We start from the raw sequence: 19,325 nt of genomic DNA, 5'->3' as shown, positions 1-19,325 counted from the left end.
ACACACACACACACACACACACACACACACACACACACACACACACACACCCCTACCTCTCATTCATTTCCGTATCTTGTAACTTTAGACAGATTTAACTATTCTCTGTTCCAATTCTGTAATTTATACAATACAGAGGATGGTCCTCTCCCATAATGTACTGTGACTGAATGGAATACTGCATGTAAGTATTCTCCCCAGATCATCATTATCCCAAGAACAGACCTCTTCTACGGGGTGACGAAGGACACAATCTAAATATCCAAGTGCACAGATCATACTCAGGTTGTCAGGCAGCTTTTCATGAAGCACAGAAACATTTATCAGTACAGAAAAACACCTGTGACCTAATGCATGCAGTTGCAGAAGACACGATCTTACTTAGGTATGACTGAAGATACGTATTTCTACTTAAGCACATACACACATAAGCTTCTAATGTATCAGGCTTACATGTTACAAAAACGGATCGACCTTAATAAATGATAAGCTTACGTAAACTGAAGACAGACATGCTATTAATTTTTAGTTTGGATATTTTCAAACTTACATCTTTATTCTTGGTGACAATATTGCTAAATAACGACTTGTCAACAACACCATTATTTCTCTTCTGGCTTAAACGAAGACCAAAGAGCGTTCGAACTTCATTTTCATCCGGTTTGTAAGACTGGTCCATCTAAGACACAAATTTTAAAAATTATAAGTATTATATCTTCAGTCTCAAATTTTACACACACACACACACACACACAAACATCCATTATTCTTGTTGAGTATGAAGGTGCATGCATGTAGCCCCAGTACCTAGAAGGATGAGGCACGAGAACTGCAGGTTAGAGATCAGACTCAGTCACAGTTAAGTTCCAGGCCAGCCTGAGTTACACAGCCACGCTGTGTATCAGAAAACAGGCCCTGACACTAGCACAGGAAAGACGTCACTGTTTTGTTACATCCATTTCCCTAACATGAACATGTGTGATGACATCACTCAGTAAGGATACAATACAACAGCCAGGCACCAAAATCCCTGACTATCATGGCACACTGTTCTGTTAAGTTACCATCCCTTTAGTCCTTTTATACGGTTGGCAGGTAGAAGAGACTCACTAAGTCAGGCTGAGGCACATTTACATTCTAGTTTCCCTTTTTTCCTAAAAATCTTTTAAAGAAATTTGGCCAGTATTTGAATTACAAGTTAAAAATGGGTTCTGGCCTAGTGGCACATGCCTGACACTCTAGCTTAATCTGGGAAGGCTAACGTAGGAGACTTGGAAGGCCAAGGTCTGTGTTGGCTACAAAGTGAGTTAGCTCAAGGCTAGCCTAGGCAACTCAGAGGTAGAGTTTCCGTCTACCATTCACAAGTACCCCAGGTTCAAATCTCAGCACATTCTTGTGACAATATTACTAACTAAATGAAAAAAGTAAAATAATATAATATAGGAAAATAAGAGTTATAGCTTGCATCTCCCATGTGTGAGATGCTCAGTTGGTGAATCTGAGTTGCAATGTTCATATAACTGCAAAGATGAAAAATTTAAAACTACCATGGCCACGAGGACATTCAGCTTCAAGGGGCAGCATAGTCACTAGTATACATAGCTTGTGACCCACCTCCATCTCTCAGAACTTAGGTAAGTTATAGAAAGACTTGGGACAGATCTGCAAGGGTGTGAAGCAGGGTATGCAAGAATAAGAAACAAGAGAAGTGCAGATGAATGCCTGGTGGAGTGTCCTGACTATTTCTGGAAGGGCAAAGAAGAAATTTAGAGCAGTCACTGTAAAGGGTAACAGTGGCAGTGGGGCAGGCAGAAGGGTTTCTATAGCAGTTAATAACATCTGAACAAGAAAGCATGTAAATAAAAATTAAAAATAAAAGTTAAAAGAGAGATTCTTAAGACCCCAAACCACCTGTATAAAAAGGGTAAGACTAAAAATAAAGGTGTCTGGCAGGGTGAGGAGGTGCACACCACGCCTTCAATTAGAGCACTGAGATTAATGCAGAGGCTGGTGTACCTCCGAGTTCTCAGCCAGCCAAAGGCTCCATAGTGAGATTCTGTCTCATAAACAGGAAGAACAGAGGAGTCTGATGTGGCACACTGCTGTAAACGTCTAATCCCAGCATTTGCAAAGCTGTGAGCCTGACACCCCTTTGAGCTATACAGTTCAACCCTAGCTTAAAAAGAAGAAAGACAAGACCAGCTAGGGAGAAAGGAACAGAGACAACTACAATATAGAGGTATAAATTTGAAGGCTGTCCTCATAAAAAAGAGATATACAGGGGGAAAGAACACAAAATAAACCCAAAGACTAAATTACTGCCTAACTTTGGAACTGCACAGACCTGAAGAACACAATAATTTCCATTTTTCTTTTTAGAAAGTATTTTCAAGGCTTCCTCTTCATATCCCGGGGCAACAATACCATCCGACACCTGTAAATACATTAAATTAAATTTTTATTTTTAGAAATCAGAGAATAACTCCATAAGATATAGCAACAATTAGCTGTCCTTAAGTGATGTACCAGAACTATCAATAGAAAATGCTAACATTAAAACTCAAAAAAACAGTAGACTCAGGATTATTCTTTAGGGTCGATTATTGCAAGCTGTCCTATCATATTTTCTGCGGTTAATCTTAGATTTAACTAAGAACAAATGGCAGATTCACTCTAATAAACAAGGTATTACTCTTATGGCATTCTGCTCATGAAGTGGGGTCGAGGCCTGTACTAAAGAGCACACTGCAGCCTGGCTCAAGAGAACACAAAGCAAGGGAGTGAGGTCCCAGAGATCTGTCATCTTGCAACTAGAGACATGTCTCAGTGACAGCCACCTGCAAGTGGCATGCCAGCCCAACATGGTTAGGATGGCTTAAGACCACACAGATCGAATCACTAAAGTAACCCAACAGCACCCCCTGGACCAGTATCTCTTTTCCTCTCTGAGCTACCTCTCTCCTTCTGCCCCCAGCACTAATGGTGAGATGTGAGCCTGGTGCTAACTGCTGAGGGTTAGTTCATCCAAGTGCTTCACACTTCCTCCATCCTCATCATTCGGATGGCTAAGGGTTCATCATGATTGCCTTATCAACAGGATGGCTCTGCCTTTAACAATAGTAACTTGGATATTAAGCACACTCAGCAGAAGATTTAAAGAATTAAACATATAAAACCCCCACATCAAGACAAACACCCACCTGAAACCTTAAATCTTAAAATTAACAAAAAGTCAAGGATTTGTGTTGTACACGTCTCAGTATCCTACAGGGTAAACAGCTGGAACAAACATTACCACTGCAGGCTATGGTTTCAATGAAACCTAGAAACAAGTCATTCAGCTGCATCTGGCTCAAGATACCTGAACCTCTACTCACTTCTCTGGAGATAATTTTTGCAGTTGGGACATCACAGACATCAGATAATGCAACAAAATCACCAAATGAAGACATCCTATCGGCTCCTGCAAATGAAAGTTAAAGGGATTCTCCATAAAGCAACCTTGCATAGAAAAACCCACGTGATCAAACCTAGTGTTTCCTCTCAGATTCTCTCGGATTCATAGACGTGATGGCACGTGGCATGTACCTCCCCAAGCTCTGTTACTACAATGTGGGTGGGTATATTACACAAGTGATGTGGGAAACAAAACATACTTTCTCTAAAGCTAATCTTACTACACAGTTAGCACCATCAGTCAAATAATCAGTAAGAAAGCATTAATTTTACCTTCTAAATTAGCACTTAGCTATAGTTCAGCACTGGTTACTGAAAATAAGCAAGCCACGTGGCCTCTAGCCAATCTGCATTTACAGATGTGGGAGGCAGGCAGGACTCAGCACAAGGCTGCAGCTGCTGCCTAATAAACTGTAGCAGTTTCTCAAAACCCTTCTGTGTACTTGTATCTGCTGGTCATTATACAAGAATCTTGTATTTCTGAGTATATAAAATGTAAGTCAAATCTAACCACTTAGTGGTTAGAATAACTATGCACTTTTTCTCATAATAAAAATGTACTCAAGTACCTAATCCAAAATAAAATGTATCAATCTCATTTGTCTCCACATACTACATCAAAACACTAACATGCATTTTTGTGAATATATTCCTCTTAAGTGTTAATTTAAAACAATGAAGGACAAATTTAAATCCTCTAAGCTACAGGTAGTACTATTCAGTACTCTATTCAGTATAAAACATTGCTGTTTCCTCTAAATGACAAAAGCTCTTAACCGACTGACCTCTTGCTCTTGCATAGGCAATGGCCAGGGGCGTGAGGGTCGGATAGAGGTCATAGACCATGCAGACTCTGGCCTCGTCCTCACTGAGTGGAATCCCAACAGCAGCACCTGGCAAAGAAAATGAGAAAGTAGGGCCAGAGTCGGTCGGCAGGAAAAGCAGTGGCTAAGCACCCCCAACTCCCAAGGTTAAGCACTGACTGGGCACCCCCTTACCACCATGCACACACTCAACTGTTTAAAAGCACAAACAATAAACCTGAAACTTCAAATTGCTACTTTTCAATATTCACAACAAAGTATTTTGTTAAAGAGCTGGAGGTGTATCTCAGTGGCAAGACATGTTCTAAGACCGGGTTCAATTTCACTGCACCACAAAAGAAACAAAGATAGCAAGGCAAAATGATTCTAAAAATTTACATTTTTAAAGACCTAGTCTATATTTTCAAACAAATGTGGAGTATATATATATATATATTTTTTACTACTTATACCAATTTAAACAAAAACTACTCAGTGAGGTAGTTAAATACGAAAACCACACTTTTGGGAACAGTGGTATCTTCCCTCTGCCATGGAAGCAGAGGCCCCAGGCCACGCTGCCGTGCGAAGGCAGCCAGGCACCGCAGTACCGACTGCTCTGCTTTGTGCCACACAGTATTATTTCTGCTTACTTATCGCACTTTAGCGCCCAATAAATATCAACAACAGTGGTGAGTGAGACTCCAGCCGGCCCCTGTGACATTATGGATTATGGAATTGTGTGTAGACTTAAGGACTTGAGAGTAGACACGAAGGAATGTCTCACTCAATAGAAACAGGGGCAGAATGCTACATGAACACTCTGCATGTTTACTAAGGTACAGTTCCAACATGGAACAGCAGTTCTCTGGTTTTATGAGATTATGTCACTTCACTTTCATTCCTCAACTTTCAGAATGACACTGCAAGAGCCAACAGTGCAATTGTTCTGTCTCCTGACACTGTCACATAATTATGTGTATATGGACTATGTTACCAAGGTTTCTATGACTATAATAACTATCAACAGACTTGCCAAAAGTGGCCTAGGATGTCCCAGGCTGTCTAATAGGCATCTGCACTCCTGAGCCTTCTAAGCATTCTAGGGCATTCTGGAAGGCTTTTCTCACCTGCTGGGCTAACATGCTTGAAAGAAGCTGCAGCTGGAATGTTTACCGCTCCTCTCAGTTCTGTCACCAGTTGCCAGGCATTCAAAGCATCACACAAGTTTATGAATCCTGGGGCTCCATTGAGAACTACACATGAAAACACACAGGCACATTAACAAGCAGGTTTAGAAAGGCCATATATATGTATACTACCTAAAAAAATAACATATCTAGGCTATACAACCTGCACGTGATATTACACAAAAGTACGAAAGCAATCAAAGGCTGGAGGTGGGGTACACCTTTAGTACACCAGCAATGGGAAGGCAGAAGCAGGTAGATTTATAGGAGTTCAAGGCCAATCTGGTCTACAGGTCAAGTTCTAGGACAGCCAGGGCTACATAATGAGATTCAAGAACCATCCTCTCTGTCAAAGAAGAAAAATTAATCAAGAGGTAAACGGGTATCTATAAACCTATCAGTAACCCAACTTCAAAGGGAGCAGAGCACATGGGTCATCTTCAAAGAAGTGCACCCCCAACCCCACCCCTGCAGAGTAGAAATACAACAGTAAGAGACTCAGTAACAATGACAAGACCAGGTATCAGCTACATCCATGTGAACAGATTAAATATTTATGAAAATTACAGTGACAGAGTATGTCATAGATCATATACCTTTTCAACTTCAAACAAACAAACAAACAAACAAACAAACAAACAAACCCTATCAAATACAGTACAAGTTAAAGTGCCCAGAACAGAAAGAGTGACAGAAACAGTGGTGTTTTCATCTTTTAGAGAAGATGCCATAGAAGCTGCAGGCAGGCATGTAGTGTTTGCATTTAATCCCAGCAGTCAGGAGGCAGAGGCAGGTGAATCTCTCCAAGTTCAAAGCCAGTCTGGACTGCATAGAGTCCCATGACAACAAAGGAAAACCATTTTCCAAAGAACAGCCAGACAGACTGCAGGTGCACCAGAGCAGAATGGTGTGTGCTTGTGATCTCAACACTCGGGGATGAGAGAGGAGATCCTGAGATCCTGACCAAAGTAAGTTCCCCAACAGAAAGAAAACCACAGCGTATCCCCAAGGAACTTTGATGTACAGGTTCAGAAGAAAGGAAGTTGGTAGGAAGCATTAAACTGAGATACCTTATGAGATACCCAGCAAGCAAAGCAGACTGGAGATCATTAGCTCAGCTCCCTTCTCCAGCTCCTGCCTCTGTGGGTAGCTTGTCGAATTTTGAGTGGGAAGGTGAGCAGAGGAATAGCCATGTCTAAACACCTCCCAGAATACTGGTTCCCCTCACATCATATTCTCAGAAGTGCTAGTAACTGGTCAGACGTAACAGAAAGCACTACAGAGAATGCCCTGTCTATTAGATAAAACAAACAGGCACCATCTCACTTCCAGTCAGAAGAAAGTAAAACACAAAACAAAGACAAAAATCAAACACACACACAATTCCATTTTTATTCTCTGCTTCAGTTTTGTTCCAGACAAACAGGCGTGTACACTCTTAATCACCAAACATTCAAACCACATAAAAACAAAAAATACTTTTTCTGTTATATAAATAAGTGTTCAAGAGAAATCCTGTGAATGAATCTCTTATAAGAAGCTGCTGTTTGTTTACAAGCCGGGACCTCTTCTGCCACGAGCACAAATAACACTTTTACCTTTCACAGGAATGAGGCACCCAGACACACACATAAGGAACAATGAAGACTCACTCATACAGCACAAATGAACACTAATTTTTTAGTGTTGAGGGTAGAACACAGCTTCCCAGAGTGCAGGTGACACTCTAGCCCTGAAAATTCTTATAAAAACGCAAAATGTAGACTTGAAATGCAACAGCTTTTGCATTGGGGGCCGTCACCCTAACTGGAGAACTCGAGTAAAGCTAGGTGAGGTGACAAAGGAGGACCAGCTACTCTGGCCTGAGACCTGAAAAAGATAGCCAGGACCATGAAGTCTACAGGGAAGGGATTCTGAGTGGTCAATGCCAAAGCCCTAGAGTAGAAGCTGCCCTGTGCTGGGAGTAGAGCTAAGGGGTGGCGGGTGAGTCAGGAATGAAGATTGTAAGGCAAGTGCCTCATGGAGCAAGAAGGCCAGTGAAGAGTCCTAAGTGGGAAGCATCACCTGATGCACACTGTTAAGACTACTCCGTTGTGTGGAACAGAAAGCCTAAGGCAGGAGGCAGAAGTAGCTTAGCATAGTCAGGGAGACCCTGAGACTTATGAATTGTCAGGTACAAGATGTGCCTATGGCAGAGCAGTGATGGAACTGTAGACCCCTGGATGGGAGGAGTGAGAGGAGAGACTGTAATCCTCAAACTTCCTACCCTGCTCTCCCCAGTCTTCAGGGCTGAGACAGGAAGAAAAGTCAACAGGGGAACAGCTGCTTTCCGACAGCAACCCATGGACCGGGTGGCTTGCCTTGAGTGTGACTGAAGCTGTCCTGGCTCTTAGCATGTGCTGACACTCCTGTCAGTTCTAGAGCTCTACACACAAAGCTCTCCTCTGCTCTTCCCCAACTCCTCTTCAGAGGAACAAAACAGGGCAAAACACTGAAAATACTTTTATTATAGCCACAAAATGTCATGTATCAATTCCCTTTGAGGTAGAACTCTATTTTGGACACAGGACTTTAAAAGGGAAGTGAAACAGAACTGACCCTAGAGCAAACTTGGTTAAGCTCAGGAAGACCCTGAAATTGACCAGATTTACTAGGCTACTACAGAAGCTGTACAGACTGCTAAGGCATTCTCAGACTAGCTGAGCTACCTGGAAAGGACACTCTTCAGCTTGTGGAGCTGCTTGTAGGCTGAGCAGGGTGCTCCGGACTCCAGCTTTGTGAGCTGTCTCATTCTGCTCCTAGAAATAAGCTCTCACCAATATTCGTGCAAACAATCACAACAAACACCACTGGATCACCAGGTTTGACTTTGGTGGTATCTGTATTCTGGCCTGTCACCAGTCCTTTCTCTGGAGTGAGTAGGCATGTTCCCATTTCCCCAGAACAGTGTCACACAGTATAAGCACAGTTTTAATTCTCAATACCCATTACCACCACTTCTTTCTCTTTTAAATTTAAAAAAAAAAAAAAGGTTATATTGTGTGTACATGTGTGTAGGGAAGAGGCATGAATATGGACAATTCTGACCTGGGATTGAACTACAGTCACCAGGCTAGCACAGCAAGTACCTCTGTCCCTGAATGATCACTCTGGCCCTTCAGTGTTATTTAACTTCACACTTCTATGTTGGTCTACAACTGGCCTTTAAGGCCAAACAAGGAAATCACTTCTTATAGCATCTGTCAAACAGATAGTGGTTCTCAACCCACTGAAACACACAAGAGTTTCCTCTACTTCTTTCTTCACTGCCTCAACTACCAATTATAGACTCACCACAGGCTTAGTCTGCTCTTCTTCTGGAAATTTTATCAAGTCTTCCAAAACAGTTTGTCATCTCTAACATGGGCTTTGCCTATCACCCAGGATCTGTGGTTTGCCAGGCAGTGCAGCTGCTGCACCACTCTGACACTTTTTGTGCACCTCAATTCTGGATGGTTCTAAGGCCTACTAAATAATTTACTTTTATATTCTGAATGGGAGTAACTTCAGATACAACGCAGAGAAATCTGTGTCTACACAATTGGTAATTCTCATACTTTACCTGTGATGGGAAGCTTGGGCTTCAGCGTATACAGCTGGGCAGGAGTCTGATGGGGGTTCATCCCATACCTCAGGGGCATCTGAGAAATTCCTTTACTGTACTGTTTCCTGAAGTAATCTGAAATGGCTTCATCATATTGAGCAGTATGAGTGAATGCCTACAAAAAGTTGCATTATGTGAGATAGTAGGAACACTTCCCAAGAACGCCTTTAGGTATAGCCTTAGCTGCCACCCCCAACACATCCCAAGTAACACTGTGAATAGCAAAACTAATCTTTCCACCTTTGAATCTGACAGAAATTTCCTAATGTTTGATTTTTCTGTGTTTAATGAAAGGACAGAAGGCCCAAGCTGAGTGTGGGAAGCCAACATATTTAGCAGAACTGAGTGGTGCTTGGACTGACGCACTTAAACTACATGGACATTGCTTTACAGTATGACAGAAGTGCACCCACCTTCAAGGCCAAGTGGCGCCTGGTCTCCAGGGAGGTGTCCTTACTATCAGAGCCCTGCATCTCTGCAGCCACGACCGCATAGTCCTCTGGTTCACAGACAACTGTCACTCGAGCATGGTTTTTGGCTGCAGCCCTTAGTAAGGTCACGCCACCTTTGAAGGACAAAAATATGTTATTTTCCTTTGGCATTTTGCTATCAGTTGAAGAACTCTCTTTCAAATAAAGTAACTTTGAATAACACTTCTACCTTAATTTTTGCCTTAAAAAAAAAATAAGGGGAAAATAGCTCATATGAACCCTCCATACACAAAAGTAGCTTATAAAATATTTTCTAAGCTGGGAGTGGTAACATACAATTAAATTTGTGAACATTGGAGACTGAGGCAGGAGGATTACTCCAAGTGGAGTTCAAGGCCAGATTGGGCAAGGTAGCAAACCCCTGTCTCAAAGACATGAAACAAAACTAGAAACACTCAATAATAAAAATAAAAACAAAATCAAGAGAATGTAATCTCCACCCATCTGTTTTGAAATGTTTCTTTCACCTTACCAATATCAATTTGCTCAACGGCTGCCTCAACAGTTACATCTGGAGAAGCCACAGTCTTCACGAAGGGGTACAGGTTACAGACAACAACTCTGACAATGGAAGAAAATTAGCTGTGATTAAAACACTGAAGCTTCATCATTTACAACTATTTAGGGAAAAAGTTGCTACAGATGTGATTAAAACCTGTGAAGACCTAGAACACAAACTGTAATCCTGACAATTTCAAACTCTTTTCTTAAAGATTGTTTTTATGCGCACGAGGACTTGCTTGCATGTGTATGTACGTGCATGTAGTGCCCATGGAAGCCAAGAGAGGATCCACAAAAGTCACAGATAAACTGCTATGAGCCGCTGGAACCTAAACCTGGGTCCTCTACAAGAACAGCCTGTGCCCCTAACTGCTTAGCCTCTTGCCCAACACCAACATTTTTTTTTTGTTTCTTTTTTTTTTTTGGATATTTTATTTATTTACATTTCAGATGTCATCCCCTTTCTCCATTTCCCCTTCCTAGAACCCCCCTCTATCCCATCCCCTTCCTCCTTTTTGCTTTTATACCATTTTAATTACATGCAAGTACTAAGGTCAGTTCTAGGTTGAGGAACTAGCAATACAGTAGATGCAAATAGTCAAGGAACAAGACAATAAACACAAACAGTCAAAGAACAAGCAAGGCAATAAACAAAATTCCACGAACACTCCCCTGATCACTGTTTCTAAGGGCTTATCAGGATGACCAAAATATTGGTGTCTACTTCCCTGTCCTAGCCCAAAGTAATTTTCATGTCTGAAGCCCACTTCCTTGTTCTAGCTTAAAGTTTAAAGTCCTATCTGAAATTACTTCTTTGATCTAGCCTAATGTCAGATTCCTGTCTGAAGCCCATTTCCTTGTCCTTGGCCCATGTCAGCTTCTTGCCAAGCAGCCCCAAAAGCTCTCTACCTCTCCCCCTTTTCTTATTTCATAAACAAGACTGAGTCTGTCTTAGGTCGTTCTGACAAGAATGCCTTCCTACTTAGAAGTTATATTAAAAAGGTCTGGGGGCTATGAGAGCATTGAATCAGCACATGCCCTGGATATAGCACGCATACATCATCCTCCCCAGACCCTCCTCTCCTGCAAGGCTGATGCTTGGCTAGTCTTAGCTCACTATTACTCCCTAGACCACCCTTCAAGCCTGACGGTTGGTTAGCCTTAGCTAACTATCTCTATTAAATCATTAAAATTTCAAATTTTGTTTTTTGGTCGAGAGTGGTAGTAAACCCAACATTCAGAGAATTTGGAGACTGAAGTTAACCTGGGCTACATAGTTAGATCCTCACTTAAAACAAAATATTTTAAGAAGAAATCAAAATTATAAGAGTATAGAAAAATCTCATTTTAGACTGTGATGTTTACCTAAGACATACATTTTCACTATTTTCCCAAGAGATTGTATACATGATGAAAACGTAGCATTCTAAAGGCAAATAAATACTTGTTTTGCTTTCAGAGAGGTCATAAATATCCACCCTAGGACCACAGTATAATCCCCACTGGTGAAAACGAGTACAACAGAAGAGGCAAGGATCTCTCAGTTCAATGGATTAGGCTCGTTATCCTGATTCCAACACTGGACAAACACATCACAAGAAAACTACCAGGCTGCTGCTTCTAATGTGAGCTGACTTGTAAATCTAACCCAGAAAATACAAAAATTACACACCACAGCCAAACAGGATATCGTCCCAGCAAGGCAGGGTTAACTTAGTACCTAAAAATTAGGGGCCAGCAAGATGGCTCAGGAAATAACGGTGCTTGCTGCAAGACTGGTCCCCAGAACCCACATGTTGGAAGGAGAGAACCAAGTCCAATGGGTTGTCCTCACACCCCCACAAGCCACATTTGCCCCATAAATAAAGATCTTAAAAAAATAATAACTGTAATATTAACAGAAGACAAAAGCCACAAGATTACTTGATGCACAAAGTGTGAAAAATTCTGTATTTATCTATAATTTAAAAAAAGACATCAATAAATTCAGAATTGTAAAGAACCTCAACATGATAAAATACAATAAAATCTAACATCATGTTTATTGATATCTTAAATCCAATATTTTCCTAAGATTCAGAAATAAGAATGTTCACCATTCACCATTTCTAGTCAATATTTTGCTGTGTTTCAGCCAAAAAAATATGCAAAGAAACTAAAGGAAAGGCATCAAAGTTGGATGTACGTGAAATGGTGTTCATATAGAGAAAGTCTCAAGCTGTTAAGAAGAAAACTTATCAGCCTTAATGAATGCATCCAGCAAGACTGCAGGATGGATGATCGATACACAAAAATCAATTGTAATAATACACATTAGCAAACAACAATCAGGACAGGAAATTAAGCAAACAATGCAGAAATGACAGTATTAAGGCCAACCAAAGACAGAAGAACAAAACTACAAAAGTGTCAAACTGACACTGAAAAATACAAAAGTATGTTGAAAGGAACTAAAGAAAATTAATGTTTCTCAAAAAGGGAGAGACTCTCATACCCATGAGTTGGAAGACTTCTGTTGTTGAGATGACAATTATTCCTGTGTCTCTACAGACCCTTTGAAAGTCCCACTGTCTTTCCCAAGTGTTGCACAGGGATCCTAAACACAAGTGTCCCTGAATGGCTCAACAATCTTGCATAAGAAAAACAGAGTGGGAGGACCCAGGGCCCTCTACTTCAAGTTCAAGTTGTACTCTGTATCTATCTTAACCGTGTACAGTGGCATAGCCAGAGACCAAGTATGCTCGGACCACAGTGGAAGAATAAGCAGCTTCTGACAGATGATGCTGGGACAGGGGGACAACCCCATACGTAGTCCTCCGCAAACATAAACTTTAACTCAGTCAACAGAGCTGGGTGTAAAATGCTATAGCCTGGTAATTCCAGCATTTGGGGACGTTAAGGAAGGAAGGCGGGGAACCAGAGACTAGTTCAGCCACACACTGAGAGTCTGTCTAAATACAAACAAGCAAGTCTAATTATAAACAACAAAAATCACTGGCAAAAAAACCTTCACTACCATGATGAAGTGCTTTAGGTATGACATCAAAAGCTCAAGCTAAGCATCACAAAATTATCAAAACTTGAGATGGTTGAATGCCGACTGAGAAGGAAACAACCACACCACATAGGAGTCATGAGGAATCAGTAATACTGAGCAGTGCCAAGTACAGGGGCTTCTGGAGGGAGGTACAGACGGGAGAGCAGAACGTCGTAACAATGAATGTAGTGATGTTTTCACCTTTTTTTGAATGTAAGCATCAAATTGCAGCTTTTTAATAGGCTGAATTGTATAACACATAAGCCACCCCTTAATAATGCTGCTACATATGTTTAAAGGACACAGTATCATCATTGGTTGTATGAGCGAAATTTAAACCTTACCTTTTGAAAAACAAGGATTGGGCCAAGGATCTAACTCAGTGGTGGGAAGTTTGCTCTAAATAAATAATTAGCAAAGTCATGGTTGTTTTAATTTAAGTTACATAGTTTGGAAATACAAATCTGGGAAAATTAAAATGCTCATACATAACAAATATTACATAAAAGATGCAGTGTTTCTATAGAGAGGACAGGAGAAGACATCAGGTTTTGGCATCATTCATCTTTGGTGTTTGAGCTTCAAACTTTTTACCTTATAAGGTTGAAATCAAGCCTGGCCATGTCAGCAGCATCTTCCGGAATATTTCGTGCCAAGATTCCTAATGTAACAAAGTGAAAGGACATGCCGGTCAGAAATGCAGCTGGTTCATACTGTGGAGTCCCACACTCACAAGGTAAATCCTCTAATATTCTGTTTTCTGAGACAGGGTCTCACTATAAAGTGCTGGCTGGCCTCCAACTCAAGAGATCTACCTGCCTCTGCTTCCCGAGCACTGGGATGAAAGGCACATGACACCACATAAAAGACAGGGCCTTCCTATATTGACCAGGAGAGTCTTAAACTCCTGAGCTCAAACGACCCTCCAGCCTCAGCCTTCTAAGTATTAGGATTACACGTCTGTGCAAATGTACCAAGCACCTAATATTCTTAAAGAACATTACACACAGTTGAAGAGCTCTGAAACAGACAACAAACAAACAAAAATGAAGACATTTTTAGATACAGCAGCACAGGCCTATACTCCAAGCACACGGGTGAAGGAAGGAAAGATTTAACAGCAAGCCTGAATTACATAGTAAGACCTTATTTCAATAAAATAACAACCAGCTGTGCGTGGTGGCGCACGCCTTTAATCCTAGCACTCCGGAGGCAGAGGCAGACAGATCTCTGAATTTGAGGCCAGCCTGGTCTACACAGAGTTCCAGGACAGCCAAGGTTACATGGAGAAACCCTGCTTCCATAAACAAACAACAACAAAACCACCCTTCCCTTCAATACTTAATTCTCACTGGGCCCTGTATCCCATACCTCTGACCCCAGCATTAAGAGGCTAACAGTTCCAGACTAGCATGGACTACACAGTGGATTCTAGGCTACTCTGGTCTCAGAGTGAGACTCTCTAAAAACCAAAATGACCTAATTCCCTTTTCGTATGCAAAGCAAAACCCCAAACCCAAAAAACCATAAAAGGAATTTTTACATAACCTCTGCCAGTCTTCCAATCTACATTTTCATAAGCTATAGCTCATGACTTGACTGATAATTCTTAGCTTTCCAGTCTCTTCCCTTTCTTTCCCTGTTTTTTCATTCATTTACGTGCATGATTGTTTGGCCAAGTATATCTGTATGTGTACTACCCATGCCTAGTGCCTAAGGGGGTCAAAAGAATTTGATCCCCTGCAAGTGGGTTTTAAACTGGAATGTAGGTGCCAGGAACTGAACCTGGGTTCTCTGCAAGAGCAGATGGTGCTCTCAAATGCTAAGGCCCAGCCATCTCTCCGGCACTAGCTTTCTGGCTTTTCTTCACAAGTTTTATTGTAACCTGCAATGCAGGTTCTGTGGCTATTACTGCTTAGAGGGTTTGCTATGCTAGGCAAATGAACAGAAGTCACATTCTTTTGAGAAACAGTTACTGTATAACACTATATTCCAAGTGTGAACTACAGAAGTGTACAGCCTATAGAAACAACACAATCTAGATTAGCTAAACTAGTCAGTAGGTCAAGATCAAAAGCAATGGAGGAAAACAATCTGAACTTGTACTGAGGAGTCAGATTTTAAAGGGATCAATGGGAGAAATATACTTTTTAAAAAACTGTTTTGGGGCTTATGATTTATTTCTTCTTTCTGTATCCTTTGAAACTATGAACTAAAATATCTGTTACAAACTGAAATAACCTTCAACCACTTACCAGCATGGACCGCAGGATGCAAGGTTTTCACACGCCCCCCTAACATTTCAGGAAACCCCGTTAGCTCAGACACATCTCTGAAAAAAGAGTAATGAAAGTTACTGAATTATCACTTTCCAGGATTCAAAGCATCTCTTACCAAGTCTACATGAAATTTTTTTCAAGTCCAACTTAAGCAAAACTTTGTCCAGACACTTAATAACCTTTAATTAAGAAACAAACTCAAGGGCAGTGGTGGCTTACCACTTTAATCCCATCACTCAGAAGGTAGAGGCAGGTGGATGGATCTCTGTGAGTTCAAGGCCAGCCTGGTCTACACATAAAGTTCCAGGACAGCCAAGACTACACAGGGAAACCCTGTCCTGAAAAACCAAAAGCAAACAAACAAAACAAAGAAAATAAAATTCTACTGACAATCATTTATAGAGAATTTAACAACAGCAACAAAAACATTAAAAATATCTTTGGTCTAGAATGTCTCAGTACACAAAGTTTGTCTCTATGCACAAGGACCTGTATAAACAAATAAAACCACTCACTCTTTAAAGGGATATGTTCCTAATTTTAAAAAGATATCCACAATCCAACAATCACTCAAAGAAGCTGAAGCAGGAGAATCACAAGTTCAAGGCTAGCTTGGGCAACTTACAGAGACCCTGGCTCTAAATTTTAAGTTTCTGAAGTAAAAAATAGAAAATGAACTAGGGATATGGCTCAGGAGTGGACTGGACATTGAGGTCAGTCTTCCACGCCACCAAAAGTATACAAATAAAAGGGCTTAAAAGTCGGGCAGTGGTGGTGCACACCTTTAATCCCAGCACTTGGGAGGCAGAGGCAGGCGGATTTCTGAGTTCGAAGCCAGCCTGGTCTACAGAGTGAGTTTCAGGACAGCCAGGGCTACACAGAGAAATCCTGACTCAAAAAACCAAAAATAAAATATAAAAATAAATTAAAATTAAAAAAAAAAGGCTTAATGGGGGCAAGCAAACATTGGGCACTGGTGTGGAAATATGACCATCTGAGAAAACATTTAAACCAGGTGAGACACAATGAAATAACACATACTTCATCTGAAATGCCACAGCAACAATGGCAGACCTTAACCAGTCCCACCATAACTCAACTGCACCTCACAGGAGCCTACTTGTTTGCTGTCCCTGAAGCTCCTGACTCCTGTAAGTTACAAGAGAATCCACAGAAAACATTTATTCAATAAGTAAAGGCATTCTTGCTGTCTGAAGCTGTCAAACGTACAGGGGTTATGTACTGCTCACACAGACAGGCGTTATGAAGAGGTGAATGATTTACCTCTACAGGGATTCGCCACAAGCCAAGAATTATTATGGCAACAAAGACAGGTCTTTTATTAGGTGTGTGAACTTACTGTCCTGAGGTCTTTTTCCTTTTCTACCTTCCAGTCCTTCAGGATCATCTCCTGACATGTCTTATCAAGCCCTTCCCACTGTTAGACTAGTATGTGAGTGAGCCACTGACTTGGACTTTCTGATGGATGCTATGGAAGAGGCAGATATAAATCTTCAAAGACGTTACAGTCTAACTGAGCAACAAGTTAAAGCCAGGCCGTGAACCAGAACTTTTGTGTTTATTCTGTGTAACAAATGGCCCACCTAAGTTAATTTGTTTGAAAACAGTGGCTGGGTGCTAGGGTTCTAAAACTCAAGGATCTCTAGTTCAACCCAACTTCTACCTGTGAGTTTCCTTTTCCAAAGCGTTACAGGGAGAAGGTGTTTTGTCAGTACCTGGATTACATGGCTTTCTGGTGAATATGGTCACAACGCTTTTCTCCCTGGACTTAACACTACCTACTGCCTTACCTGACTGCCAGGCCAGCATCCCTGATGGCTTTTGCGGTGCCCCCGGAAGCGACCAGACTCAAACCAAGAGACGCGAGGTTTCTGGCAAATTCCACGAGGCCAGTTTTGTCAGACACACTGAACAAGGCTGAAAGAGAAGGCATTTCTCATTATTCGCGGCCTCTGGCACCGCGTTCTTCTGGGTCTAGGGAGGGGACTCATGTGACTGCAGGCCCAGGGCCCAGCACGGAAGGCACCCAGCCTGCAGGCCTGACCCGGGGCCTGCCCAGCTCGGCCAGCGGCTTGCTGCATGGGCGGCTGGCGGGGATGGTTGCAGGCAGGGCCCCTGTGATGCATCGCGAGGGCCTCACCAAGCTGGGAGGAAGCCATGCTGCGCCGGATCGCGGAGTCGGGAGACGGACAGGCCACGTGCGTAGGCTGGCAGTCAGGACCCGGCCGTTCGGGAAGCGGTAGGCGGGGCGTGTTGATCCCACGTGACCCCGAGGTCCCGCCCCCTCCTCCAGTGAGCTGCAGCCTAGGGCGGAAGGCGCCGCTGGGCGGGGCTGCAGCTATCTGGAGCCCGGGATCCGTAGCCACGGGCTTCCTTTTTTAGGGCTCAAATCTGGGCGTGGGGACTCGCGGATCGCGGGTTATTTGGGATGCTGCCGAGGTCCCGAGAGGTGGGGCCGCGGCGGCTAGAGCACCGATTGGGGGAAACTAGCCAGAAAAAATAAACAGACCCTGTCTGGCAATGTCAGAAAGAATTTGTGCAGCTATCTACCATACTCTTGTTTTTACAGGACCGGGAAACACGCACGAGACCTACGCATGAAGTCATTACCTCTACAGTTGAAAGCCCCAAAGGAAGTAAAATGACCATCATTTGAAGTTTTTCATACCACGTTATAAAATGGCCTGGAATTTACATCAAGATCACCATCTTGCAAATCTGTAAAATGCTATTTTCCTTCAAGCCCAGGTGGCAGGAGTAAAGGTTGCCTATGATTGCAAGACTTCATTTATTTAAAAAGGAATAGCAAAATTGAGCTCATCTGCGTTTTTTTAAATAAAAGTGACACCTTTGGCACAAAATAAACAACACATCTTGCTGTATACACTGCCCTATTTTTAACGTCAATGTTTTAATATTAATTTTTTGATTGTTTTTTGTAATGTTATTTAATACAATTCTACAAAAGAACTTACAATTCTATAAAAGAGCCTAAAATTTTACAATTCTATAGAAAGCCTAGCTTTTTCTTTCCAGGCTTGGCTCCCGATCTGTGCAAAGTCCATTTTCCTATTACTTGGGTGCTAGTCTGCGTCTCGTCTTTTCTCTCTAATAGTCCAATCTCTTTACTCCTTCAAATATCTATTGATCAAATATCTGTCTCATTTTTCTGACCTCAGAACGTGTTAACTCCTTGCTCTGAACACCTCTCACATTTCTAAGGAAGATATATTAGGATCATCATAGTGTCTTCAGAATGTGTTTACAACTTTAAATGTACAGAGGTGGGCAAGGTTCGTGGTCAGTAGCACAGGGAACTTACATTTGATTTCTACAGAAACTAGAAAGCAGAGAAAGCAGTAAATAATAAAAGGAAATAAACGATGCTTAGACATTAGAAATTTTTCACATTGAAAAAATAGATATAGGCAAATACTTATTGACCCCTTTCTGCCTGACATAAAAAAGGAAAGCTATGACCTCATCACCTGCCCAGGAGCTCAAGATGGGAAGAAAGTGCAGACACATACCCTGAGCAGTAAGAAAACATCAGTTAAAAACAGACAATACAGTATTAAACTGAATTAACTAGGGCTTCTGGTAACAGGTTAAGACATATTCCTTTTATTTAAAGCTGTTTACAATGATTAGTTTTGATTCATTTCATTCTCTCACAATTTTAGAATACAGATTTGGTGCTTGTTTTATATGTTAGCAGGAGGAAGAAAAAAATGAGTTCTGTTTTCAATTGTTTGGTCACCCTGGACAAAGTCACTTCCTTAGGGCAATCGTCCTTGTTTTTCTTATAGCACTGGCATAGTAATTGCTCTGTAGTCCTCCCCAGCCTGTAAGACACATACCGAGTAATCTACTGAAAGAACAAATGGTGAACTGACTGGCAAAT

At 41.7% G+C, this 19,325-nt stretch overlaps 1 protein-coding gene across 1 annotated transcript in view; it reads right to left on the bottom strand.

Annotated features, from left to right (window-relative positions):
* The window catches only part of Atic (5-aminoimidazole-4-carboxamide ribonucleotide formyltransferase/IMP cyclohydrolase), a 23,410-nt gene extending 5,738 nt beyond the window's left edge, over positions 1–17,672 (bottom strand). Inside the window, exons 1-12 of the mRNA XM_028760622.1 lie at positions 17,562–17,672; positions 17,212–17,338; positions 15,377–15,453; positions 13,716–13,782; positions 10,056–10,144; positions 9,506–9,657; positions 9,051–9,207; positions 5,390–5,515; positions 4,242–4,349; positions 3,378–3,463; positions 2,345–2,434; positions 551–679 (exon numbers count right to left, since the gene is read on the bottom strand). Coding sequence (XP_028616455.1) covers positions 551–679; positions 2,345–2,434; positions 3,378–3,463; positions 4,242–4,349; positions 5,390–5,515; positions 9,051–9,207; positions 9,506–9,657; positions 10,056–10,144; positions 13,716–13,782; positions 15,377–15,453; positions 17,212–17,338; positions 17,562–17,580 — 1,227 coding nt within the window. The 5' untranslated portion in view covers positions 17,581–17,672. The remainder of the gene's footprint in view (positions 1–550; positions 680–2,344; positions 2,435–3,377; positions 3,464–4,241; positions 4,350–5,389; positions 5,516–9,050; positions 9,208–9,505; positions 9,658–10,055; positions 10,145–13,715; positions 13,783–15,376; positions 15,454–17,211; positions 17,339–17,561) is intronic.
* Positions 17,673–19,325: the final 1,653 nt, after the last annotated feature.

This window comes from Grammomys surdaster, unplaced genomic scaffold (assembly GCF_004785775.1).
Source record: "Grammomys surdaster isolate TR1022 unplaced genomic scaffold, NIH_TR_1.0 126546, whole genome shotgun sequence".
In the NCBI taxonomy this organism is placed as follows: Eukaryota; Metazoa; Chordata; class Mammalia; order Rodentia; family Muridae; genus Grammomys; species Grammomys surdaster.
Note: the sequence above shows the minus strand (reverse complement) of the source record. Positions and strands in the feature narration are given on the sequence as shown.